General features: G+C 44.0%; 1 protein-coding gene across 2 annotated transcripts in view; it reads left to right on the top strand.

Annotated features, from left to right (window-relative positions):
* The window catches only part of LOC109877967 (potassium voltage-gated channel subfamily KQT member 5), a 145960-nt gene that overhangs the window by 83510 nt on the left and 34986 nt on the right, over positions 1-27464 (top strand). For both annotated transcript variants that reach the window (XM_031798961.1, XM_031798962.1), the window contains exons 2-3: positions 17825-17915; positions 22501-22627. In XM_031798961.1, the coding sequence (XP_031654821.1) occupies positions 17825-17915; positions 22501-22627 (218 nt within the window). The remainder of the gene's footprint in view (positions 1-17824; positions 17916-22500; positions 22628-27464) is intronic.

Below are 27464 nucleotides of genomic sequence, written 5' to 3'. Positions count from 1 at the left end.
GCTGAATCTGGGTTCAGGAAACCAGCCCTAAGCAGACAACATTAGAGTTGTAGGCTGAATCTGGGTTCAGGAAACCAGCCCTAAAGCAGACAACATTAGAGTTGTAGGCTGAATCTGGGTTCAGGAAACCAGCCCTAAAGCAGACAACATTAGAGTTGCAGGCTAAATCTGGGTTCAGGAAACCAGCCCTAAAGCAGACAACATTAGAGTTGTAGGCTAATATCTTAGGTTATTTTATGTTATTTCTATGCGATCCTCATTTCAAGACGTCCAGAGAGGCATTATCCAAAGCCAAACTGCATGTGCAATGGAAAGTTTAGGGACTTTAACGGCCCTCTCTTTAAAAACACACAACAGAGAGACGCTGCAGAGACAAAGTGACAAAACACGTAAAAGTGAATCCCTCCATTTTGCCGTGCTCGCCCGCCCTCGCATTTCAATGGCGACATCTAAAGAGCACGAATAAAAAAGCCATCAACCAAAACCTAAACATGAAGAATAAGTCATGGAAAGTCAAGGGGGATTGTAAATGCTTTAACAATGTTCTCTTTACAAGTGTGGCAGTCTGATATTTAGGCCTCCCACAGTTTATGGACCTCAGCTGGGTTGTCACTGGAGTGTTGTTCACTACAGTTAGGGACCTTGGCAAGTGACTCTTTTTCCTACTCTATTACTCTCTCTTTCTCTCTCTATGCTCTCTACTTTTGGGCTCCTGAGTGGCGCAGCGGTCTGCATCTCAGTGCTCCAGGCGTCACTACAGACCGAGGCTTTATTACAAACGGCCGTGATTGGGAGTCCCTTAGGGTGTTGCACAATTGGCCCAGAGTTGTCCGGGTTTGGGTTTGGCCGTCATTGTAAATAAGAATGTGTTTTTAACTAAACTTGCTCAGTTAAATAAAGGTTAAATAAAATAAAAATATATATAAAAAATCCCTTTCTCTGTCTCTCTTCCCCCCCTTCTCTCTCAGGGCTCTATTCAATCAGATCTGCTTTAGCAGATATCCGCATAACGGTAGTTGTCATGGTGTCGGCGGTGGAACTGCGTTAGAGGGATCAAATCCACAAGTGGCCCCCAGCATTATACCCAAAGCGGACATTGCCATTGGCTGCACAGAGTCGCATTAACAGAAATCCCAGCTCTTTCTCTCTTTCTCCCCTTCTCTCCATCTCTCTTTCCCTTTATCTCTTTCACTCTCCCTCTCTCTCTCCACTCACTCCACAGCAGGTGTGCGAATGGGTCTCACTCGACAAGCTGCCGTGCCACAACCCCGGCCACAACTTTTAAAGAGCGCCATTAAAACCGACAAAGTAACCAACGAAATTGGCTTGTTCAATGTTGACACTCACTTTTCCACAGAAAGACACTTGAACATCTGGGTACTAATTGAACCAGGGCCAACGTCAAGCTAGGAGGACTGGAGACTCCAAGACTAGAGGAGCTCCATCTGGTGACTGAGCCACTCCAAATGTCCACCTACACTGGATCCTGGTAAAAGTAGTGCAGTATGTAGGGAATAGGGTGCCATTTGGGACTCGGGTATCATCTCCCTACATGGTAAAACTTGGGGGATCACTCATACTGTGCCCTGGTATAGCAACAGTAATGCTTCAGTTGTAAATGAAGTGGGGAAACAAGTTGTGTTCAATGCAATAATGGACAATTCCATGCCCCTCAGATACACTATGTGTATGTACACAATGACTTGTTCACCCTAGAACACTCTCTAGCCAGATTCAAGGCCAGTCACAAACTGGGACACACAATCTGGTGTCACATTAGCAATACAGACAGATGTGGCCATGTAAAAGTCTGTCTTCCCTTCAGACAGACGATTCATCCTCACTACCTCAATTTAGCCTCATCTTTTTACTCAAGCCCAATCATGCCCAGAAGTGGAGTACTGTGAGAGAAGGGCCTCATATGTGACTGTATGAGGCCAGCAATGTCAAAGATTGATCTGTGCCATTTGGAGGTGTATTGATTGCTCTGGCCTGACTTGAAAAGCCTTCACAGTGTCCTCTCTCCGTATCAGTAGTTCTCTCTCTCTCTCTCTCTCTCTCTCTCTCTCTCTCTATCCCCCCCCCCCCCCCCACCTGAACCCCTTGCTATCTAATAACAGCCATTAGCGCCCCAACAGAGCAAATGAAGTCTCCTTGGACTCCGAGGGATACAATGCTCTACGAAGTTTAGTTCAGCGTCCCAATTTCCAATGACCACTCTCCTCATCGATCACCACTGTTTATCCTCATCCCCGACCTCGTCTCTCGGTGACAGATCGATGAAGTAGCCCCCCAGCCAACCACCGAAATCCCCCTCATTCTCCCTCTAGGCAAACGTGTATTAATGATAGCGGGGGAGGTTGATAATTAGGTGGCCAGACACCTATTCACAGCCACGTAATGCAGTGAAATGAAAGGACTGGTATTGGAGAGAATTTGGGGAGGGAGAGGAGGGATAGACTGGCACTGACGTTGTTCGACTCCGAGGAGATAGCCCTATGAGAAAAACATGTTGAAAGAATTTATTTTTGGTTGAAAAGTTGTCGTTTTGGTTGAAAAGACGTTGAAAAGACGTCTTGTGCTCACTGGGGAGGAACCAATAGGCCATATCTCTCTACTACTGTGGTAGAAGGATCTTTCTTTGTCCAATCAAACGCAATCATAACAGCCCATATAACAGTCCTTTTAAGTCAAAGGCTGAAAAGAGGTACGGAGTTTGATATCAATAACATTGGGCATGGAGAATCAAGCCGGCTTTCAATTGACAGAGGTTACGGTTCGATCAGGCAGAACTAAAAAGAAGACTGTAGAGACAAATTGACACTCAAACTTCAAATTTTAGAACTTAAAAATATATATTTTAAAAACTTGTTCAGGAAATCCACCAGCTCTTGTCGATATTACCGTACTATAACATTAACATTAAAGCCTGAAAAAGACAAAGCCGGCCGGTAGAACGCTGAAGGGGACATTTATCCCCTCTGATATCTATGCAGGCAATCCCCCTGTCACACCAAAATAGCTAAGGACCCCATTCATCAAGACTATGGAGTCGCTGAGCGGACGGTTAGACGGTTAGATGGCGAGAATCTATCTCTAGCCTGCCGACTCACCCAGGCTAAATTTGGAAGATAATGAAGGAACATGAAGGATGGAGGTTGTCTGAGTATTATATTAAGAGGGTTGGAGCTACTTAGCTATGCCCTGGGTCGTATTAATCAACGGAGAGGGGACAACGGATGTCGCAACGGAGGGGAGATGGCTTCTCTATCAAAAGTGTTCACCGGGGTTATTTGGAGCGGGAAAGGTTGTTTCTTTGGTAACACTTGATTTGGATAGTCCATCTGTAGATGCTCTACAAACTATTTACAGACTATCAGTAACATTTCAACTGCATGTCTGTTGACTTTCAACAGGAAAGTGTCTGTTGTCCATCAGCCTGCATTTCAACATTACAGTTGTAGCCTGTCAGTAGCATTTCAATCGTTGATGGACAGCTTGTGATGGGTGGTGGGAGGGTTATGGAGTAAGATATGATTGGTTGGTATTACTCATGCAAAGTACATATGCATGTGCGTAAGCCCATGCGCGTCCACGCGTGCACACAGGCGCACACACACACACACACACACACACACACACACACACACACACACACACACGTGTAAAACATATCATTCTGATCACCGAAAGGCACCTATTCATCTGTAACTGTTTTAGACATGAAAAGAACAATTGCTACAGGTCACAGGAAACCGCTGGTCTCAGCGCAAATGTGTCTTTGTCAACACATCAGAACGCTACATATAACCCAGGGACAGCACACAGTTAGTCTCAATGACACAGAAGTGCACAGACAGCGTATTTGAAAACACACTTGCTTTTTAGCTGGTTGTATTATATATATTTGTAAATGTAGTCCTTCAGTAGATGCTCTTACCCAACAGTATTGAGTATATACATTTCTCATACTTTTTCTTACCGGTCCCCCACGGGAATTGAACCCCCAACCCTGGTGTTGCAAGCGCCATGGGGCTACCAACTGAGCCGCATGGCTCCACCTCCAGATCTAAAGCTGTAAACAAACCATACGATCCAAGATGTGGTGTGTTTCTATTGGCTGCCTGTCATTAAAATGTATGTGGACCGACACTATAGTGTGTCCTAGAGGGGGAGGTCATGTTTGTATGTGCTGTATGTAGTTAGTGTGAGATGAAGAAAGATTTCAGGATCCCAAATGGCACCCTATTCTCTACAAAGTGCACTACTTTTATAGTAGGGTGCCATTTGAGATGTAATCGAAACACTCCTGTAACGTTCGTCGTCCTCGTCTGAGGAGGAGTAGGAGAGATCGGACCAATATGCAGCGTGGTACGTGTCCATGTACACATTTATTAAACAGAGAACACTAAACAAAATAACAGCGGTGAATGAAACGAAAACGAAACAGTTCTGTCTGGGGAAGACAGAAAACAACCCACAAAACACAATGGAAAACAGGCTACCTAAATATGGTTCTCAATCAGGGACAATGATTGACAGCTGCCTCTGATTGAGAACCATACCAGGCCAAACACAGAAATAGAAAAATATAGAAAAACTAACATAGACAACCCACCCAACTCACACCCTGACCATACTAAAACAAAAGACAAAACAAAGGAACTAAGGTCAGAAGGTGACAACTCCAAAGTCCTTTAGAAAAGGCAGCGAGGCGATTTCCTCCCCGGAATATCTCAAAAGATATCCATCCACCCGGCTTACAGACTAACAGACATTACCAAAAGACGAAGGCCTGGAGCAAGACCAGAGATGACAGAGAACGCTATGGAAATACAGGGAGGGAGGGAGAGATGGGAATGATGCCTATCGGAAAAATGAGAGGGGGAGAAGGGGACAGAGAGTCATTACTGTACTTGGTTAACAAGTCAGAACGAAAGAGAGGGAGAGAGAGGCAAATCCAGAAAATAGCTATTAAATTCTACAACCACCTAAAAGGAAGCCATTCCCAAACCTTCCATAACAAAGCCATCAGATACAGAAAGATGAACCTGGAGAAGAGTCCGGTAAACAAGCTTGTTCTGGAGCTCTGTTCACAAACACAAACAGACCCCACAGATCCCCAGGACAGCAACACAATTAGACCCAACCAAATCATGAGAAAATAAAAAGATAATTACTTGACACATTGGAAATAATTATCAAAGAAACTGAGCAAACTAGAATGATATTTGGCCCTAAACAGAGAGTACACAGTGCAGTGGCCGAATACCTGACCACTGTGACTGACCAAAACTTAAGGAAAGCTTTGACTATGTATAGACTCAGTGAGCATAGCCTTGCAATTGAGAAAGGCTGCAGCAGGCCGACCTGGCTCTCAAGAGAAGACAGGCTATGCAACACTGCCCACAAAATGAGGTGGAAACTAGGGATGCACAATATATCGGTGAACATATTGGAATCGGACGATATTAGCTGAAAATGCCAACATCGATATTGGCCCGATGTCTAGTTTAACGCCGCTGTGAAAAAAAACAAGCTACCGTGCATTCCTAACCTAGCCCACAATGTCTGCTGTGTGGATCAAGCAGTCAACAAGTCGAGTAGCCATTTGAAAGAGTAAGAACATTTCAGCGAGACAACACAAAGGCCAAATCGAGTATTGTACAGTGAAATAAATATGCCCCCAATGCCATTCTAAAGTATAATACATTGTGATATCAACAGATTTTTGGCAAATTAACAAATGATTGTCTTTTGTGGATTTTATATAACAACATTCTAACCTCATTTAGCATGATCTATTCAATTATGGCATAATTCTACTATTTGTATTCATTTGCATCACTGTCAATGACATACTTTTATTTTGAAGGCTAACCGCAAAGTCCACTATTGTGGCTAATCCTTATTGTTGCTAGCTTCACATAGATGGGTCTGAGCACCATTAATCAAATAAGAACTGTCTTATAAATTAGGGTCATTTTAAATGATGGCACCTAGCTATATAGTTAGCTAGCTAACGATGGCTACTGAAACAGATAATGTTGTTTTGCTATGTTTTTGGGGAAGAGCATTGTTTGCATCCATGAGAGGGCTAGCTTTTTTTTAATGACCAGCACTGTAGGTGCGCGAGACAACTTTACCAGCATCATAGCATACGTATCAATGAATCATTGTGACATATAAAATACGAGTGACAGACTAATCAATGTGTAATAACTACGTAAAATATGAATGAACACGTTAAACTATTATGTGACGTGCAGTCCTATTCAGGTCCTGATTGGTCAACAAGCTTATTTGACACGTCAAACAGTGTATATTTTTTGACATGCAAAGACCCAAACGGGTAAGTGAAGTAAAGTAAGTGAGTGAAGGAAATTTGTTTTGATTATGATTTACTGGTAATGGGGACAATCAAGTCAATTCCAACAAAATAACTTTTTGGTCAGTGTGGTGTGTGTAACCTTTATTTATCTAGGCAAGTCTGTTAAGTACAAATTCTTATTTACAATGACGGCCTACCCCGGCCAAACCTGGACGACGCTGGGACAATTGTGTGCCGCCCTATGGAACTCCCAATCACGGCCAGATGTAATACAGCCTAGATTCGAACCGGGGACTGTAGTGATGCCACTTGCACTGAGATGCAGTGCCTTAGACCACTGTGTCCATGTGTGTGTGTTAACTATTTAACTGTATTAGAATGCTTAAAAGGCAGCTAAAAAATGTAATATTGGTTATTGGTTTCGGTATCAGTTTTTTTGGCAAGGAAAATATCGGATATTGGTATCGGCCAAAAATGTCATATCGGTGCATCACTAGTGGAACCTCCTACCATTTGTATGACCATATTAGAGACAAATATTTCCCTCAGTTTACAAAGATCCAAAAAGAATTAGAAAACAAACCCAATTTTGATAAACTTTTTTTTATCTACATCGGCAATGTTAACATGTTTCCCATGTCAATGAAGCCCTTGAATTGAATTGAGAGAGAGAGAGAGAGAGAGAGAGAGAGAGAGAGAGACCGTGTGTGAAGTTCATTTGTACCATTCTTCTTCTCCTCCTCCTTCTTTAACTACGGATGAGTTCATAACTGGCTGTCTAAAGCAGTATAACCTCCTCTATTCCTTAGATACAAAACCAATAACATCTGCTCTCAAAGAGTAGTTCAACGAGCTCCCTTCGTTTGGCAGATCTTTTTTTATGCTTTTATCTGCACCAGGGGATAATGTTTAATTTACTCTAACCATTATTTATCTTGGTTAGTCTCAGTAAGCTCAAATCAATTTTGCAAGAGAGATCTGAATCATACACAACAGAAACGTCTCAGTATTGACCGATTTCAGCCTGTACAGTACCGTAGACACATCCAGCTTTAGAGTATAACAAAGTAGTATAACAAAGTAATGATGCGAAGAGGTGACACAGATATATACTCTATTAACCAGACTCCCCTGTCCTTGTGAATCATAAACTGTAATAACGAGTTATGGTGAATGACCTCCGGACGATATGACTAAGGGCCGTCAGGCCAGGAAGTCAAGATTTCATTAGGAGGTGTCTATGTCTTATGACACAGCGGTAAGGCCAAAGCATTAATATTCATTCACAGTGTTACCTGATGCAACAAAGATCAGTCATTCACACATCAGTAATTATAACACAGCAAAGATATTATAAAACATCTAGACGTAGAAAAGGCCAAACAACCACAACAAGCCAATATTTCTAAGAAAGAGGTGATAAAACACCAAGATCTAAAAACAGTCCAGCTTTTCTCAGCATCCATATAAAATCAAATCAAATCAAATGTATTTGTCACATACACATGGTTAGCAGATGTTAATGCGAGTGTAGCGAGATGCTTGTGCTTCTAGTTCCGACAATGCAGTAGTAACCAACGAGTAATCTAACCTAACAATTCCACAACTGCTACCTTAAACACAAGTGTAAAGGGATGAAGAATATGTACATAAAGATATATGAGTGATGGTACAGAACGGCATAGGTAAGATGCAGTAGATGGTATCGAGTACAGTATATACATATGAGATGAGTAATGTAGGGTATTTAAACATTATATAAAGTGACTAGTGATACATTTTTTACATCAATTTTCATTATTGATGTGGCTGGAGTTGAGTCAGTATGTTGGCAGGAGCCACTCAATGTTAGTGGTGGCTGTTTAACAGTCTGATGGCCTTGAGGTAGGAGCTGTTTTTTAGTCTCTCGGTCCCTGCTTTGATGCACCTGTACTGACCTCGCCTTCTGGATGATAGCGGGGTGAACAGGCAGTGGCTCGGGTGGTTGTTGTCCTTCATGATCTTTATGGCCTTCCTGTGACATGGTGTCACATGGTGGTGTAGGTGTCCTGGAGGGCAGGTAGTTTGCCCCCGGTGATGCGTTGTGCAGACCTCACTACCCTCTGGAGAGCCTTATGGTTGTGGGCGGAGTAGTTGCTGTACCAGGCGGTGATACAGACCGACAGGATGCTCTCGATTGTGCATCTGTAAAAGTTTGTGAGTTCTTTTGGTGACAAGCCAAATTTCTTCAGCCTCCTGAGGTTGAAGAGGCACTGCTGCGCCTTCTTCACGATGCTGTCTGTGTGGGTGGACCAATTCAGTTTGTCCGTGATGTGTACGCCGAGGAACTTAAAACTTACTACCCTCTCCACTACTGTCCCGTCGATGTGGATAGGGGGGTTGAATTGCGACTCTACTTTGTCTCTATACTGACGCTTAGCTTGTTTGTTTGCCTTGCGGTGGGAATAGCTACACTGTTTGTTTTCGGTCATGTTTCCGGTCACCTTGCCCTGGTTAATTAAAAGCAGTGGTTTGCGCTTTCAGTTTCGCACGAATGCTGCCACGGTTTCTGGTTTGGGAATGTTTTAATAGTTGCAATGGGTACGACATCGCCGATGCACTTTCTAATGAACTCGCTCACCGAATCAGCGTATTCGTCAATGTTGTTGTTGGACGCAATGCGAAACATATCCCAATCCACGTGATCGAAGCAGTCTCGAAGCGTGGAATCAGATATCTACAGCCAACACAGGGAGTCAGGAGCATAAACATAGCCTAAACGGCGCAGGTGTGGAGCCATGACTGCCACGTATGACGATGCTAATCCAGTTACCAAGAAACATGGCAAGAGACCGCCGTCGTCGAGGGAAAGCTGCCTTCACAAACTTAGTTTAGTAACCAGACGGGTCAATAGGTTATTGACAGTGTGGATCAACTCCAGGAAGCACGATGGGCTACTCTGGCCTGTCTGAACTGGCCTGTCTGGGGCCTGCCTGCCTGTCTCTAGAGATAATATCTCTATATTCTATTATAGGATTCACAGTAACGGTCAGACTTTCAGTCAGAGGTTAGGGAACTAGGACCCAGTGAAGACATCCCTGAGAAGACTTGAGAACTGTGGGGCTCAGGAATGACTGTTAGAGGCTATAGGAAACCAGTGGTGGGATCTAATGTGACAGGTAATGGGGCTACAATCAATGTAATGAGGAGTGTATCACTGACTCTTTTTTAGAAGCAGATATGATGTAACGTCACTCACACTCACAGTCACAATGACATGTGACGTGACAAACGCCTTTGTCTTTTCAGCTTCTACCGCTGTCTCTGAAAAAAAATAGAACCTCTACAACCAAGGGCACTTGATCTGTAATCCAAATGGCACCTTATTATTTAGGGAGTGCACTGCCCATAGGGCTCTGGATAAAAGTAGTGCACTATAGGGAATAGGGTACCATTTGGGAGGCACACTTGGTCAACGGCACGACCCAAGCCATAGACTATTTTCTCTTTATTGACCTTTTATTTCAGTATTCGCAAGGTCTCTATGCACACTCACAGGGCCCTACACACTCACAGGGCCCTACACACTCACAGGGCCCTACACACTCTCAGGGCCCTACACACTCTCAGGGGCCTACACACTCACAGGGCCCTACACACTCACACACACTGTCACTCCAACACACACACAAACACTCACTCCATCATTGTCTCACTCACACATAATATGTACATGCATTTATACTGACTCCACACACCCGTACACCCACTCACATGTAAGCTGTTTCTACACTTAAAACATTTAGCCTAGTACCCTGACCCCGACACTGACATTTTACATATTTACTCTATATAGTATGCTTACTTACTTACTTACTTACTTCATTGTGTATTTCATATATTTCATATTCTTATGTCTCGTGTGTTTTTTTTCTAGTAATACAGTGTTATTGATTATTGCATTGTTGGATTTTGAGTTTCAAGAAACTATTTCAATGTACTTGTGCATGTGACATTAAAACTTGAAACTATTACAATTGTTCTCATTCATTTCAAACACTATTTTAACTTCGGCTATTACTGACTGTTAGCATACCAACTGTTGGCTATTACTGACTGTTAGCATACCAACTGTTGGCTATTACTGACACTTAGCATAACAACTGTTGGCTATTACTGACACTTAGCATACCAACTGTTGGCTATTACAGACTGTCAGCATACTAACTGTTAGCTATTACTGACTGTTAGCATACCAACTGTTGGCTATTACTGACTCTTAGCATACCAACTGCTAGCTATTACTGACACTTAGTATACCAACTATTAGCTATTACTGACTGTTGGCCTACCAACTGTTAGCTATTACAGACTGTTAGCCTACCAACTCATGTCTCTCTTTTCTCTTTGCCCTCATGTGTACCACCACTTTCTCACCCTCTCTGCAGATGTTCCATCTGTTTGTTGGTATACCCTGGGTAAACTCATTCACCATAATAGAACACCCACACACAAATGCACGCTAGCGCACACACAACACACACCCCTCTGTCGTGCTACTCCTGTGAACAGCCGACACGCTCTCTCTAATTACGAGGGGTGTGAGAAGTACAAATCAGCACATTTTCACTCCCATTTGGTGGAAATTGAATGTTTATATTGACGTGTGGGAGATAATAAAAAGCCATCACAATATACCAAACCCTTAAAGCGTACAAATGTTCTTTCATTACTTCACAATATTACTTTACAATATTGTGTGGGGGACTAATAAACTTGGCCCTTTTCATTCTCCCATGCACTCGTGCACGTACGTGCGCACACACACACACGCTCTCTATGTCTCTCGCTCTCTGTCTCGCTCTCTCTCTCTCTCTCTGTCTCTATCTGTATCTCCGCCCCCAAACACACAAGCACGCTCTCTCTCTCTGTCTCTCTCTCTCTCTGTTTCTCTCTCTCTCTCCCTCTCTCTCCCACTTTCTCTCTGTTGCTCTCTCTCTCTCTGCCTCTCTCTTTCTCTCTTCAAATGTGCTATGTTTAGCCTTATTTTGTCCATAATGTGAAACGCTAGCTCAGCATGAGCTCTGCATCTGCAAAACACAGTCACTTAGCGCTACCCGCTAAAGTTAGGAGGGTTAATTAGCATTAAATGGTATTCCAGTGGTGCTATCACAGTAACCAGTGCTACGCTATGCTAGCCTACTCTAGCTAGCTAATTGCGTTCGCTATGTCCAGTCTCTTCTAACCCACTCAGCCGCTCTCTCTCAAGGGGTTTCTGAAGAGAAGGACGTCTTGTATCAATGTAATGGGAAGAGATACAATATTTTCTCCCTGCTGGTTGCCAACCTCACACACACGCACACACACATTCACATACACACGCACGCACACCCCCCCTCCCCACCCGACACACACACACTCTGGAGATGTACCAGAGTGCCTCTTGGCCCGGACCTTTAAAGAGCAGACTGCATCATGGAAATTTCTCTGTCGTCTTTACTCTTTACTCCAGTAGTGGTGGTAGTAGTGTTGTCTGTCTACCGTTTGCAATCCTCCTCACTGACACAGACAGTCATTTCCCGGCCAGGCTTACTGTCAGAGTCCTTACCTTTTACCAACGGAGAGCTTACCACAGCTCCTACTGACACACTCACATACACTTAACGTCTTTCACTGTCACTATTAAACAGAACACACACACACTCTAATTGTCAGTGGTTCATGAAATGTCTCTACTACACTCGTATGCGTAGAAGACAGTAGACAGGCTTGGCAGTATCACTGTCACTTATCTCTGTGTGTGTGTGGGGGGGGGGGGGGTAGGGAAAATAGGATTTTGAATGGAAATACATTTTAGGTCCCCATGAGGTTCTAATAACAAAAAATGTGTGTGTGTACGTGTGTGTCCGTGTGTGCACGTGTATGCATCCATGTGTTTCTGACAACAAGCAATTTAACTAAATTGTCAAAGCAACTGCCTCAGAGCATCTCTCCCATGTTGAATACGGCTGTGTGATCTCCATAGAATGCTGTAGGATGACGCATCTTAACCCGATGACGCCCTACCCCCATGTATGTCTATTGGAATGTGCTGAGTACATTTCGAATCCCCTCTCTGGAATAGACCAACACAGTAAGGAGTGCTATTTGAGGAATGCTAGGAGACATACAGTACATTACTGGGCGTCTGACTGTGTAAAGGCATGTGAGGCACAGGACCTCAACGGGTGGATCAGAGGTCATGAGGTCACAACCTTTAGGTTACAAGGACCATAAAAAGAAATACCCACACTAAGTAAGTCATCCAAGGAGACTGAAGAGTCACTAGATAATGGATGTATTCTCGGTGCTAACCTTTGAATGTGCACAGTATTATACTGCAAATGAATGAATTGGCAATGAAATGATGCTGACTTTCAGAATGTAGCCAATGGTGATTGACATTATAGTCATGATGATTAAGCAATCAAATTCTACCACTAATTTTCGTCACAAATTGCTTAACCGCAACCCAGGCCTAGAGACTTGATTCCCTCGATGGTAAGGTCAATGATCATAATATTTTGCAACTACAATGAAGATGGCAAATAACCATATTTCCACCATTGCTAATTTCTTCTAATAGAGTAGAGTAACTTCCTGTTGGAAATGAAACAGACCACTGGTCTGTGGTCAGTGTTATGAAGTAGTTTCTAAGATAATAAGCTGTCTGTTTTGATCTGTCCATTAGAATACGCTCCCAGGCACATACACAGTGGCATTAGCTAATATAGACTTGGCAAGATGACACACACACACTGCCTCTGTCTCTCTTACACTTTTATGAGCGATCACACACACACACACACACACACACACACACACACACACACACACACACACACACACACACACACACACACACACACACACACACACTGCGCCTCTGTCTGTCTTGCACTTTTATGGGCGATCTCACACACACACACACACATACACACACACACACACACTGCCTCTGTCTGTCTTGCACTTTTATGGGCGATCACACACACACATACACACACACACACACACACACACTGCCTCTGTCTGTCTTGCACTTTTATGGCCGATCACACATACACACACACACACTGCCTCTGTCTGTCTTGCACTTTTATGGCTGATCACACACACGCACACACACACACAGGAAAAGTGTCCAGACCGTCCAGACAGACAGTATTTTTATGAACAGACATAGATTTCATTAGGTTTTGGGTTACTCTTAGTCTCCTAGTCTGCTCATGAAGTTGTTAAGGAGTTGTTAAGGAGGATACTGACAGTAATATGACTTGAGCTTCCTCTCTTGGCTGCCTCAGGTTTATATCAAAGAGAAGGTGAGAAGTTAGCATTATGTGTTTATAATACCTCTGTTACACTGGCAAGGCTATCTGAGATGACTGTCTTGTGACCAAACCACCCAGATATGAACCCTAACCTGGATGACCCTTGAACTTTGACCCTAGCTGGCACTGTCCAATGATGATCCATCTCACTAGACAGACATCCAATGACAATCCATCTTACTAGACATACATCCAGTGACAGTTGAGAATCTAGGCAGTCAGAATGAGATTTTAAGTTGTAGGCCAGAGACAGTGATAAGTGAATATTATTTTATCCTTGAATGGATGGCCACACATTGAAAACAGAACATATAGATAGATTATAGATGATACTATCAAGAACTCATGAAGGGTTTTGGTGGTCACACATTTCAGGACCATGGACAGCATAGTGGTAGTTCTATTTAAGATTTTGTCATTTAGCAGACGTTTAGAACAACTAGTGACATGCTCAAGGGCACATTGACAGATTGTTCACCTAGTCGTCTCAGGGATTCGAACCAGCAACCTTTCCATTACTGGACCAAGGCTGTTAACCACTAGGCTACCTGCCACTCATATATCCTTGGGAGCTGGCTGTACTGATAGCATATGAATCCATGTCATGATGACACACACACACACACACTGAAACACACACACACATTAGGGAATAAATAGTCTTAATGTAATTAGCTTTCAGTCTGTCTCTAATGAACTGTAGCCTGTGGGAAAATGTGAGACATATTTCTCAGAATTCTTCCTCATTGACTATAAATAGAGTGTGTGACGCTCAAGGCAATACGTCCTCAACACAAATATCATATATATAAATATTCTCCACTGTTACCTACTGTATATACATGCAGCTGGTATTCACTCTGCCCTGTACAACGAGGAGAGATCGAGATAAAGACTTGAACGAAAGGACAAAGACCCATCCAAGGTTGTACGTGAACTCCTGCCCTCTCCGTCCTTACACATACTGTATACACCCATACACTCATCTTACCCTGTTCTACCCTTCGCTGAGAGGAGAGATATGGAGAGAAGAAACACTTGAGATAAAGAGAAAGTGACATCCAAGGTTAACTCTGCCTGCCCCAGTGCCCAATCCTTACAATGATATAGAATACAGTGATATTTCCTGTGTCTCGCTTCCTCTTCAGTGCTCGTTGAGTATGTGCAGTAGTGTATACAGTCAAGCGCTATTCACCCTATCCTGTGCTAAGAGAAGAAGAACAGAAGGGCAACAGTGCCATCCAAGGTTATGACCACTTGCCCCTACTGTACACAGCATCTACTTTCTACTCACTCTATGCTAAGAGAGGTGTTTGGAAACAAGACAGTGCCACCCAAGGTTACTGTACGACACAACCTCTGCCTACCCTTACAATCGTATACAATACAAACGTGAAGTATTTGCAGTGTCCATGTTTTTTTAAGGTTGCTACGCCAACTTTCCTGGTAGTGTTGTTTGCGATCCGTACAAACAACACTACCAGACCTTCGTGTTACCACAGATATCCACTGATAGCCTGACAACACGACTGATTGGGAGCCAAACAAATGCAGACATCTGCTTTTTGCTGCAAATCTAATTCAAAATGAGGATGATTTGGTGTAATGTATCCAGTACGATAGACCCCAGTGCTCGGACATTAGTCATTTCCTTGGCACTCTGGTTCAAAACAAATCAATTAAATTATACAAAATAGACAAGCACTTACTCCCTGCTACTGCTCGGTAATGGTGTGTGTGTGTGTGTGTGCGCGCAAGTCCCCACTCCCAAATCTTTATTTACTCTGGGGCTCTCTTTAAAAGGTTAAGGGCCTTTCTGTGTTCTGTTGGAGCTGTGAGGGCTGTGACAGACTCCAGATACTATCCCCACGTCCCAAATGGCCCCCTATTCCCTGTCTAGTGCACCATACTACGTAGGGAATAGGGTGCGATTTGGGACCGCCGCCCGCTACAACAGTATGTGACACCGCGGAGCCGAGGCCTGCAGAGAGGACAGGGAGGCAGCGTCAAAGTAATTAGGGAAGATCGTTCAATGATAAACAACCTTGCCTGTTTTTTCATAACTAATTCATTGTTTTTCATACAATATTTCAGAAATGGTTCTATTTGTTTTGACAAGAGAGACATTGGTGTTTACTATAGTTAGATAAGGAGGCACTCTGAAAACCTTGCTTAGCAGCCACTCAGAAATTCTCCTTTAGAGATCTTGACAAGAGAGAGAGTGGAGGAAGACTTATGAGGCCAGCTGTCCTTTCAGTTGACAGCTACATGATACTTGTCAGCGCACGCATTCACCAGTCCAGACATATGCATAATTGATTAACTTCCCAAAGTACCCAAAACCTTTAAATACTCCAACTTCCCGAACTTCAAACTGATTCAAAAGGATGTCATTTTTAATGTAAAAACACTCAAACGTGAAATACTCAAACTTGAAAATGAATACTTTTTATATAACCTCTTGGGTTACATACAAAGCCTTCTACTTCCTGACTCCTTGCAGCAGGAGGAGAGCGTATTGGACGACAGATGCCGATGACCAAATCGAAATAACCACATCCTCGGGCTATGGAAAACTGTAACCTCTGTTTGGGCTCCCTCTTGGAGTCAAAGGTCAGATCGGGGCCGGGGTCACATCAGCACAGTCCTATAGCGGTCAGCTAGAGGTCGGCTGGGGATCGCGACCCGCACAGGACGCCCACCCTTTTCACACAGACGCTGCTCAGAAGCTCAGAGTCGGGAAGTCACCCCCCGGACCCGCTTGGCCATGAGTTTCAACTTTTAAAGGTTCTTCCTCTTCTTTCATCTTAGTGATGATTTAGAGCCTAGCCTACAGGCACCAGGGAATGGCTTACTAGCCTCTAGCCTCTCATCATCCATACTCCATAGGCTACAGCTGTGGAGAAGGGAGAGGGAAGAGAAGGGTGGTGGCTGGTCGGGGGGGATAGTAGAGGAAGTTGTAGTGACATCTTGTGCGCCATAGAGACATCTTCAAAGACCTAATTGGGGTTCTTGATGATTGTTTACATTTCTGAATGTCACTCTCAAATATTGACTGAGAAGGAAGAGAAGGGAGGTTGGGGGACATGAGAGGAAGTCGAAGTGACATATTGGCCGACCTTATTTGGATGGTTTCTGATTGTTTACATTTTGTGAATGCCACTGTCATCACACTGGAATGACTCTTCTATCTAAACTCAGTGTTCAGTTTCTATCTTCATAGCCCAGACACCATATTCTCACTGTTGTTATCCCGGAGAACTCCCGGAGCATGCTAGGCTAATCTCTCCCCTACAGCGGAGTTGGGTCAACAGTGCTTTGTCTTTGTTATGACTCACCCCCCCACTGGGCTCAGACATCTTTTCAGCATCTAGTTTTGATTTCAATTCTGTTGACTTGTCAACTACTTGGATATAGGTTCAAATAGGCCACATTCCGTTACATTGATTACTTTTTTGCAAATCCAATCAGTTTTCCACGTCGATTCAACGTCATCACATTGAATTTTGGGGTTGAAAGGACGTGGAAACAACGTTGATTCAACCAGTTTTTGCCCAGTAGATACAGAAATGAAACAACTTCCACTAGTTTCAATAGTCCTGCTTTGCAGGAAAATCAAGATACTATAGTTTCAATGATAATCCTAGAAAGACAAAGAGAAGAAGTTATTTGGCATCCAAAGCCCTATCTTAGCCTTTCCCTTCACAAACTCCATAGGCACAGCCAAGCTAAAGACGGAGCTCAATCCTGATCAAACACAGATGTCCTCTCATAATTTAACACAAAAGACATCTATAACTCTAAATCCGATGCTCATCATTTTGCCATTGATGCTACTTGGAAGGCCATTGGCCCACCTCATATTTCAGATGTATTTCATGGAAAAATAAAATATCATATCATAATGAAGGTGGAAGATTATCAAAGACGGTGGTTCTTTGCAGAAAGCGGTAGAGGAAGGAGCATGGGAATATGGGTCGGATATTTCTGCTTGTCCAGTCCAGTGACGGTGCTTGTTTCAAGCTAATCACGTTAGCCTTAATAATGAGATAAGGCATTTCCTGTCCAAACTGCCATGTTCTTCTTCTGTTTCATATGGCTCTGGATAAATGTATTTCTGATTCCTCTCTGTTTTGTCCTGTAGGTTCGTCCTGGTCTTTGGTTGCTTGGTCCTGTCTGTGTTCTCCACCATTCCGGCTCACCAGGACTTCTCTTCCGACTGTCTGCTCATCCTGGTGAGAAACTGGTTGAAACTAGGCATGTGTTCTGACACAGACACAGAAGCTGTTCATCAGCGTGCCTGTTTACAATGAGTGCAGTGATAGGTGACGCTGTGGATAGCAGAGAGCGGTGTCACCTATCGCTTCACAACAGGCAAATACAAAGCGGTGAAGTGTGTTGAGCTTTCAATCAAACTCCTCTTTGCACAAATAGATTTATATTCGTAATTAGGTAAGAGGATATGAATACATTCTGGTATCAGTAAGTCAATCTGATCAATTGGGAACACTTCCCTGTTTTCCCATTATCTAGTCATTGGATAGTGAATAAAGAAGATTCAAACAGACTTAACCACGTTAAGAACCCTACTGATGCCGAGCTCTCTCTTGCTACGTAATGTGGTCCTAACAGGAAAAATCGATACAGGCCAAGGTTCACGCGTTGTCTCCATATTGAGTTTAGTAATTTGATCCGGGGCCAACATTGATTTCTTCTTCTGCACAAAAAGGATTCAAGAAGGGTTCTTTGGATGTCCCCACAGGAGAACCTTTTTTTGGTTTCAGGTAGAACCCTTTTGGGTTGCACCGTCTGAGGAAAGGGTTCAACTATGGGGGCAGCCGAAGAACCCTTTAAAGTTCTAGATAGTGTAGTATTATTGAAATGCTGCTAGCAGGTCACTATCCGATAACCCTGCGATGAGTCAACACCATACTGATACAGCAGACCTGAGGGCTGCGAGGGAGAGTGAGTTAAACATTCGCCAAAGGGTCATCATCATTGTCTCTATATTGCCCTGTTGTTGATGTTGACAGTCATTTAAATTGTTTCTGAAATATATTGATATTTGAAGCATTATTGTCCAGCAACTGGAAAATAGACGAGTGAGAGATGAGTGTTAATTGTATAGAGCTCAGATGTGAGTGGTGAACTGGAAGAAATTAACTCCATTACGGGAGCCAGTTAGCATGGTAGGTGACCCTATTGTCCCAGAGAGAGAGAGAGAGAGACACACACTACAATTACTTAGGTTTAAAAATAAGCTCAACTGGACACCTTAATGAGGCAGTGAATGAGAGAGAAAGCACGCAGGGCATTCTATGCCATTAAAAAACAAACCCTTATTCGATGTTTCAAAGACCTCTCTGATGAGAGTAGGCTGCCTGTCCTGTTGGGGGAGGATGCAGAGAGCTGTGGGTTGGCAGCGCACTACATTGCTGCCTGCCATAAGATGAGGGACAGTGTCTGACAGACCAATCAACCTGCACATGTCCTCTACTGTACATGCACATGTACTCTCACTTATTGTTATTGTTGAATGTATGGTCATTTTGACCCTTGGTTATTGTTGTTACTGTTACCGTTGACAATTTTGATTCTTATTAATTTCATATTGTAAATATCAAAAGTAAGCTTTGGCAATATGTGCATTGTTACGTCATGCCAATAAAGCAAATTGAATTGAATTGTGTTTTTTTGTGAGTGTGTGTGCGTGCCTATGTGTGTTTGTGGGCCCGTGCCTATGTGTGTTTGTGGGCGCGTGCCTATGTGTGTTTGTGGGCCCGTGCCTATGTGTGTTTGTGGGCGCGTGCCTATGTGTGTTTGTGGGCCCGTGCCTATGTGTGTTTGTGGGCGCGTGCCTATGTGTGTTTGTGGGCCCGTGCCTATGTGTGTTTGTGGGCGCGTGCCTATGTGTGTTTGTGGGCCCGTGCCTATGTGTGTTTGTGGGCGCGTGCCTATGTGTGTTTGTGGGCCCGTACCTATGTGTGTTTGTGGGCGCGTGCCTATGTGTGTTTGTGGGCCCGTGCCTATGTGTGTTTGTGGGCCCGTGCCTATGTGTGTTTGTGGGCGCGTGCCTATGTGTGTTTGTGGGCGCGTGCCTATGTGTGTTTGTGGGCCCGTGCCTATGTGTGTTTGTGGGCGCGTGCCTATGTGTGTTTGTGGGCCCGTGCCTATGTGTGTTTGTGGGCGCGTGCCTATGTGTGTTTGTGGGCCCGTGCCTATGTGTGTTTGTGGGCCCGTGCCTATGTGTGTTTGTGGGCGCGTGCCTATGTGTGTTTGTGGGCCCGTGCCTATGTGTGTTTGTGGGCGCGTGCCTATGTGTGTTTGTGGGCCCGTGCCTATGTGTGTTTGTGGGCCCGTGCCTATGTGTGTTTGTGGGCACGTGCCTATGTGTGTTTGTGGGCCCGTGCCTATGTGTGTTTGTGGGCGCGTGCCTATGTGTGTTTGTGGGCCCGTGCCTATGTGTGTTTGTGGGCCCGTGCCTATGTGTGTTTGTGGGCGCGTGCCTATGTGTGTTTGTGGGCCCGTGCCTATGTGTGTTTGTGGGCGCATGCCTATGTGTGTTTGTGGGCCCGTGCCTATGTGTGTTTGTGGGCCCGTGCCTATGTGTGTTTGTGGGCGCGTGCCTATGTGTGTTTGTGGGCGCGTGCCTATGTGTGTTTGTGGGCGCGTGCCTATGTGTGTTTGTGGGCGCGTGCCTATGTGTGTTTGTGGGCCCGTGCCTATGTGTGTTTGTGGGCCCGTGCCTATGTGTGTTTGTGGGCCCGTGCCTATGTGTGTTTGTGGGCCCGTGCCTATGTGTGTTTGTGGGCGCGTGCCTATGTGTGTTTGTGGGCGCGTGCCTATGTGTGTTTGTGGGCCCGTGCCTATGTGTGTTTGTGGGCGCGTGCCTATGTGTGTTTGTGGGCCCGTGCCTATGTGTGTTTGTGGGCCCGTGCCTATGTGTGTTTGTGGGCCCGTGCCTATGTGTGTTTGTGGGCGCGTGCCTATGTGTGTTTGTGGGCCCGTGCCTATGTGTGTTTGTGGGCCCGTGCCTATGTGTGTTTGTGGGCGCGTGCCTATGTGTGTTTGTGGGCGCGTGCCTATGTGTGTTTGTGGGCCCGTGCCTATGTGTGTTTGTGGGCCCGTGCCTATGTGTGTTTGTGGGCGCGTGCCTATGTGTGTTTGTGGGCCCGTGCCTATGTGTGTTTGTGGGCGCGTGCCTATGTGTGTTTGTGGGCCCGTGCCTATGTGTGTTTGTGGGCGCGTGCCTATGTGTGTTTGTGGGCGCGTGCCTATGTGTGTTTGTGGGCCCGTGCCTATGTGTGTTTGTGGGCCCGTGCCTATGTGTGTTTGTGGGCGCGTGCCTATGTGTGTTTGTGGGCGCGTGCCTATGTGTGTTTGTGGGCCCGTGCCTATGTGTGTTTGTGGGCCCGTGCCTATGTGTGTTTGTGGGCGCGTGCCTATGTGTGTTTGTGGGCGCGTGCCTATGTGTGTTTGTGGGCCCGTGCCTATGTGTGTTTGTGGGCCCGTGCCTATGTGTGTTTGTGGGCGCGTGCCTATGTGTGTTTGTGGGCGCGTGCCTATGTGTGTTTGTGGGCCCGTGCCTATGTGTGTTTGTGGGCGCGTGCCTATGTGTGTTTGTGGGCCCGTGCCTATGTGTGTTTGTGGGCCCGTGCCTATGTGTGTTTGTGGGCGCGTGCCTATGTGTGATTATGTCACCAGCGGTTGAGAAGTGAATTGTGTTCATTAACAAAGAGCAACATTCAAATAATCAAAGATCACATTCTAGGCCATGGGGTTGGATTCAAAGCCACCCAGACGAGATTACAGAAACAGACCCTGACAAACAAACACCCTAGTACATTTGAAAATATAGAGAGTCTGTCATTGCTCTGGGGAAAGTACAGATAAGGTTGGTAGTATAGTGTAAAAAAAAAAGTAAAAAAAATGTGCTCATATTGTTTCCTTTGAGGCTCAACTCAATTCAACACGACTATGAATCCCTGGGGGAAATTAGGATTAGTGGTATATGTCATTTTGTAGCCTGGGCGGGCCAGTGACAGTCAAAGCGTTGGTCCATCCTTCTGTACTAGGCATCCTTCTGTACTAGGCATCCTTCTGTACTAGGCAAGTATCTCCATGACAGATAGGAAGAGGGATATACACGGATTATCCGAGGAGAAGATTAATCCCTTTGTCCTGACTGGATTCATACTGGATGTCTCCACTCAATAACATAAGCCTCTCCAAATGAAATCAGTGTCAACACGATTAGGCCACCTACTGACGACATAGACACACACGGGCAGATATCTATTTGCTCCCAGTCGCTACTCTGAAAACTAGAGATTTGAAACAGCGTCCGTGCTCATAACAAATCTCGTTGCATCCATATGCCTCTTAGACCAGACTTGCTAGGGACATTATCTTGGATTAGCATCAGCTGAATTTGAATCATGATATACTGGGAGCAAATGCTAGCTAGCTCATTTTGTGCCAAGTGATCTAATTGACTATGTTGACTCAGTGTTGACATTTAGCATGCTAATGGTGCATTAGCATATTTTAGGTTGACACTGAATTGAAAGGTATAACATTATATACATGCTGCTCACAGGAAGTAGACCACTTTAAGGCATCATTCGTTCATGCAAATCATGAATCTGTTTCAATGTCAAGAAAAAGCATGCCACTTTAATATGTTATGATATGTTGGAAATTGGATGATAAATCATTTCTCGTACTTTCAATACAATGATGAAGCAAGTGTGACACCTATTTGTAGATTTATAGCAATTGCTTAGTCATTGTGTATCACTTTCCCCTGACTTCCTGTAGGAGTTTGTGATGATCGTGGTGTTTGGGCTGGAGTACATCATCAGGATCTGGTCGGCCGGCTGCTGCTGTCGCTACAGAGGATGGCAGGGTCGCCTCCGATTCGCCCGGAAGCCTTTCTGTGTCATAGGTGAGCTATAGACTAGATGAGTTATAAACACTTTATAAACCCTTTATAAACCCTTTATAAACACTTTATAAACCCTTTATAAACCCTTTATAAACCCTTCATGAATGCTTTTTCGAGGGATGATAAAAGGTTTACAACCTTCAGTTGATGGTTCAGTAATGAGAAGTGTTTTAAAGTTAAAGTTAAAGTTAACTTCTTCCTCTTTTATGACAATTGATGACCTCTCAGTTACTTTATTTCCTACTTAAAAGCGAGAAGTCAGTTTCCTGAATTCAAATCAATATGGCTATTCACTAATTGCTGGAGTTTTACCATAGGAATGTGACTTCCGAGTTCAAAGAGACCTAACGGGTGAAAGGATATGCAGTGTAATTGACCATAGGAACACACACACACACACACACACAAACACGATAGACTGTAGTCCTCTGGCTTGATGTTTTAGCTGGGGTGTTTGAGGCTCTTGTGATTCTTAACAGGGGACTTAGGGTCGACTGACTATGTAAATAGGCCTCTCCATTAACCCGTCTTCAATTCTGCCCTTCTCAGACGGCCGCCGTACTTCAGGGAGGGAGAGTAGAGGCTTACCAGTCACGCTACGTCATCAGAGCTAGCGTCATCATGCTCTCTGAGCTGGCGTCATCATGCTCTCTGAGCTGGCGTCATCATGCTCTCTGAGCTGGCGTCATCATGCTCTCTGAGCTAGCGTCATCATGCTCTCTGAGCTGGCGTCATCATGCTCTCTGAGCTGGCGTCATCATGCTCTCTGAGCTGGCGTCATCATGCTCTCTGAGCTGGCGTCATCATGCTCTCTGAGCTAGCGTCATCATGCTCTCTGAGCTGGCGTCATCATGCTCTCTGAGCTAGCGTCATCATGCTCTCTGAGCTGGCGTCATCATGCTCTCTGAGCTGGCGTCATCATGCTCTCTGAGCTGGCGTCATCATGCTCTCTGAGCTGGCGTCATCATGCTCTCTGAGCTGGCGTCATCATGCTCTCTGAGCTGGCGTCATCATGCTCTCTGAGCTGGCGTCATCATGCTCTCTGAGCTGGCGTCATTATGCTCTCTGAGCTGGCGTCATCATGCTCTCTGAGCTGGCGTCATCATGCTCTCTGAGCTGGCGTCATCATGCTCTCTGAGCTGGCGTCATCATGCTCTCTGAGCTGGCGTCATTATGCTCTCTGAGCTGGCGTCATCATGCTCTCTGAGCTGGCGTCATCATGCTCTCTGAGCTGGCGTCATCATGCTCTCTGAGCTGGCGTCATCATGCTCTCTGAGCTGGCGTCATCATGCTCTCTGAGCTGGCGTCATCATGCTCTCTGAGCTGGCGTCATCATGCTCTCTGAGCTGGCGTCATCATGCTCTCTGAGCTGGCATCATTATGCTCTCTGAGCTGGCGTCATCATGCTCTCTGAGCTGGCGTCATCATGCTCTCTGAGCTGGCGTCATCATGCTCTCTGAGTTAGCGTCATCATGCTCTCTGAGCTAGCATCACCATGCTCTCTGAGCTGGCGTCATCATGCTCTCTGAGCTGGCGTCATCATGCTCTCTGAGCTGGCGTCATCATGCTCTCTGAGCTGGCGTCATCATGCTCTCTGAGCTGGCGTCATCATGCTCTCTGAGTTAGCGTCATCATGCTCTCTGAGCTAGCATCACCATGCTCTCTGAGCTGGCTAATGAGAGAGAGCGAGCGGGAGCGATAAAGAGAATGAGAGAGAGGGAGAGGGAAACAGAGATAGAAAGCGAGAGAGATACAGAAATTAGACAGATACAGATATATACACTGCAGGTCAAAAGTTTTAGAACACCTACTTCTAATTTATTTGTACTATTTTCTACATTGTAGAATAATAATGAAGACATAAAAACTATGAAATAACATGGAATCATGTAGTAACCAAAAAAAGTGTGAAACAAAAATATATATATATTTGAGACTCTGTCATAAGTTATATGTACACCCACAAACTATACTGTACATAGACATGAATACACTTAGTTTGAGGTGGCGATTGTATAGATTAGATTTCATAAACATTCATATGCAGACATGAAGGCATGTGACATGTATACATAGACATTCATAGAAGCTACAGTTGAAGTCGAAGTTTACATACACCTTAGACAAATACATTTTTTCACAATTCCTGACATTTAATCCCAGTAAAAAGTTCCTGTCTTAGATCAGTTAGGATCACCACTTTATTTTAAGAATGTGAAATGTCAGAATAATAGCAGAGAGAATGATTTATTTCAGCTTTTATTTCTTTCATCATATTCCCAGTGGGTCAGAAGTTTACATACACTCAATTAGTATTTGGTAGCATTGCTTTTAAATTGTTTAACTTGGGTCAAACGTTTCGGGTAGCCTTCCACAAGCTTCCCACAATAAGTTTGGTGAATTTTGGCCCATTCCTCCTGACAGAGCTGGTGTAACTGAGTCAGGTTTGTAGGCCTCCTTGCTCACACATGCTTCTTCAGTTCTGCCCACAAACTTTCTATAGGATTAAGGTCAGGGCTTTGTGATGGCAACTCCAATACCTTGACTTTGTTTGTCCTTAAGCCATTTTGTCACAACTTTGGAAGTATGCTTGTGGTCATTGTCCATTTGGAGACCCATTTGCGACCAAGCTTTAACTTCCTGAATGATGTTTTGAGATGTTGCTTCAATATATCCACATAATTTTCCTTCCTCATGATGCCATTTATCTTGTGAAGTGCACCAGTTCCTCCTGCAGCAAAGCACCCCCACAGCATGATGCTGCCACCCCCGTGTTTCACAGTTGGGATGGTGTTCTTCGGCTTGCAAGCATGCCCCCTTTTTCCTCCAAACATAATGATGGTCATTATGGCCAAACAGTTCTATTTTTCTTTCATCAGATCAGAGGACATTTCTCCAAAAAGTACAATCTTTGTCCCCATGTGCAGTTGCAAACCGTAGTCTGGCTTTTTTATCACAGTTTTGGAGCAGTGGCTTCTTCCTTACTGAGCGGCCTTTCAGGTTATGTCAATATAGGACTCGTTTTACTGTGGATATATATACTTTTGTTCCTGTTTCCTCCAGCATCTTCACAAGGTCCTTTGCTGTTGTTCTGGGATTGATTTGCATTTTTCTCACCAAAGTACTTTCTTCTCTCGGAGACAGAACGTGTCTCCTTCCTGAGCGGTATGACGGCTGCGTGGTCCCATGGTGTTTATTTGGTCCCATGGTGTCCCATGGAAATTGCTCCCAAGGATGAACCAGACTTGCGGAGGTCTACAATTGTTTTGGCTGATTTCTTTTGATTGTCCCATGGTGTCAAGCAAAGAGGCACTGAGTTTGACAGTAGGTCTTGAAATACATCCACAGGTACACCTCCAATTGACTCAAATTATGTAAATTAGCCTATTAGAAGCTTCTAAAGCCATGACATCATTTTCTGGAATTTCCCAAGCTGTTTAAAGGCACAGTCAACTTAGTGTATGTAAACTTCTGACCCACTGGAATTATGATACAGTGAAATATAATTGAAATAAGCTGTTTGTAAACAATTGTTGCTAAATGTGCTTGTGTCATGAACAATGAAGATGTCCTAACCGACTTGCCAAAACTATAGTTTGTTAACAAGACATTTGTGGAGTGGTTGAAAAACGAGTTTTATTGACTCCAACCTAAGTGTATGTAAACTTCCGACTTCAACTGTATTTTATATTTGAGATTGTTCAAATAGCCACCCTTTGCCTTAATGACATTCTTGGCATTCTCTCAACCAGCTTCACATGGAATGCTTTTCCAACAGTCTTAAAGGAGTCCCCATATATGCTGAGGTGTTCTAAATAGAAGGTGTTTGATCGGTGGTGTGTATACAGTATACAGTATACAGTATATATATATATATATATATATATATATATATATATATATATATATATATATATATATATATATATATATATATATATATATATATATATATATATGTAGAGAGAGAGAGAGAGATTCAGACAGACTGACAACAAACAACCGAACACAGGCCAGAAACTGAACTAGATACTCTGAATAGAGACGGTTAAGGCTGAACTAGATATTCTGAATAGAGACGGTTAAGGCTGAACTAGATATTCTGAATAGAGACAGTTAAGGCTGAACTAGATATTCTGAATAGAGATGGTTAAGGCTGAACTAGATATTCTGAATAGAGATGGTTAAGGCTGAACTAGATACTCTGAATAGAGATGGTTAAGGCTGAACTAGATACTCTGAATAGAGATGGTTAAGGCTGAACTAGATATTCTGAATAGAGACGGTTAAGGCTGAACTAGATGTTCTGAATAGAGACTGTTAAGGCTGAGCTAGATACTCGGAATAGAGACGGTTAAGGCTGAACTAGATATTCTGAATAGAGATGGTTAAGGCTGAACTAGATATTCTGAATAGAGATGGTTAAGGCTGAACTAGATGTTCTGAATAGAGATGGTTAAGGCTGAACTAGATATTCTGAATAGAGACGGTTAAGGCTGAACTAGATATTCTGAATAGAGATGGTTAAGGCTGAACTAGATATTCTGAATAGAGACGGTTAAGGCTGAACTAGATACTCGGAATAGAGACGGTTAAGGCTGAACTAGATATTCTGAATAGAGATGGTTAAGGCTGAACTAGATATTCTGAATAGAGACGGTTAAGGCTGAACTAGATACTCGGAATAGAGACGGTTAAGGCTGAACTAGATATTCTGAATAGAGATGGTTAAGGCTGAACTAGATATTCTGAATAGAGACGGTTAAGGCTGAACTAGATATTCTGAATAGAGATGGTTAAGGCTGAACTAGATATTCTGAATAGAGACGGTTAAGGC

The sequence above is a fragment of the Oncorhynchus kisutch genome, linkage group LG20 (assembly GCF_002021735.2).
Source record: "Oncorhynchus kisutch isolate 150728-3 linkage group LG20, Okis_V2, whole genome shotgun sequence".
Classification (NCBI taxonomy): Eukaryota; Metazoa; Chordata; class Actinopteri; order Salmoniformes; family Salmonidae; genus Oncorhynchus; species Oncorhynchus kisutch.
This window is presented reverse-complemented; position numbering and strand designations above follow the sequence as displayed.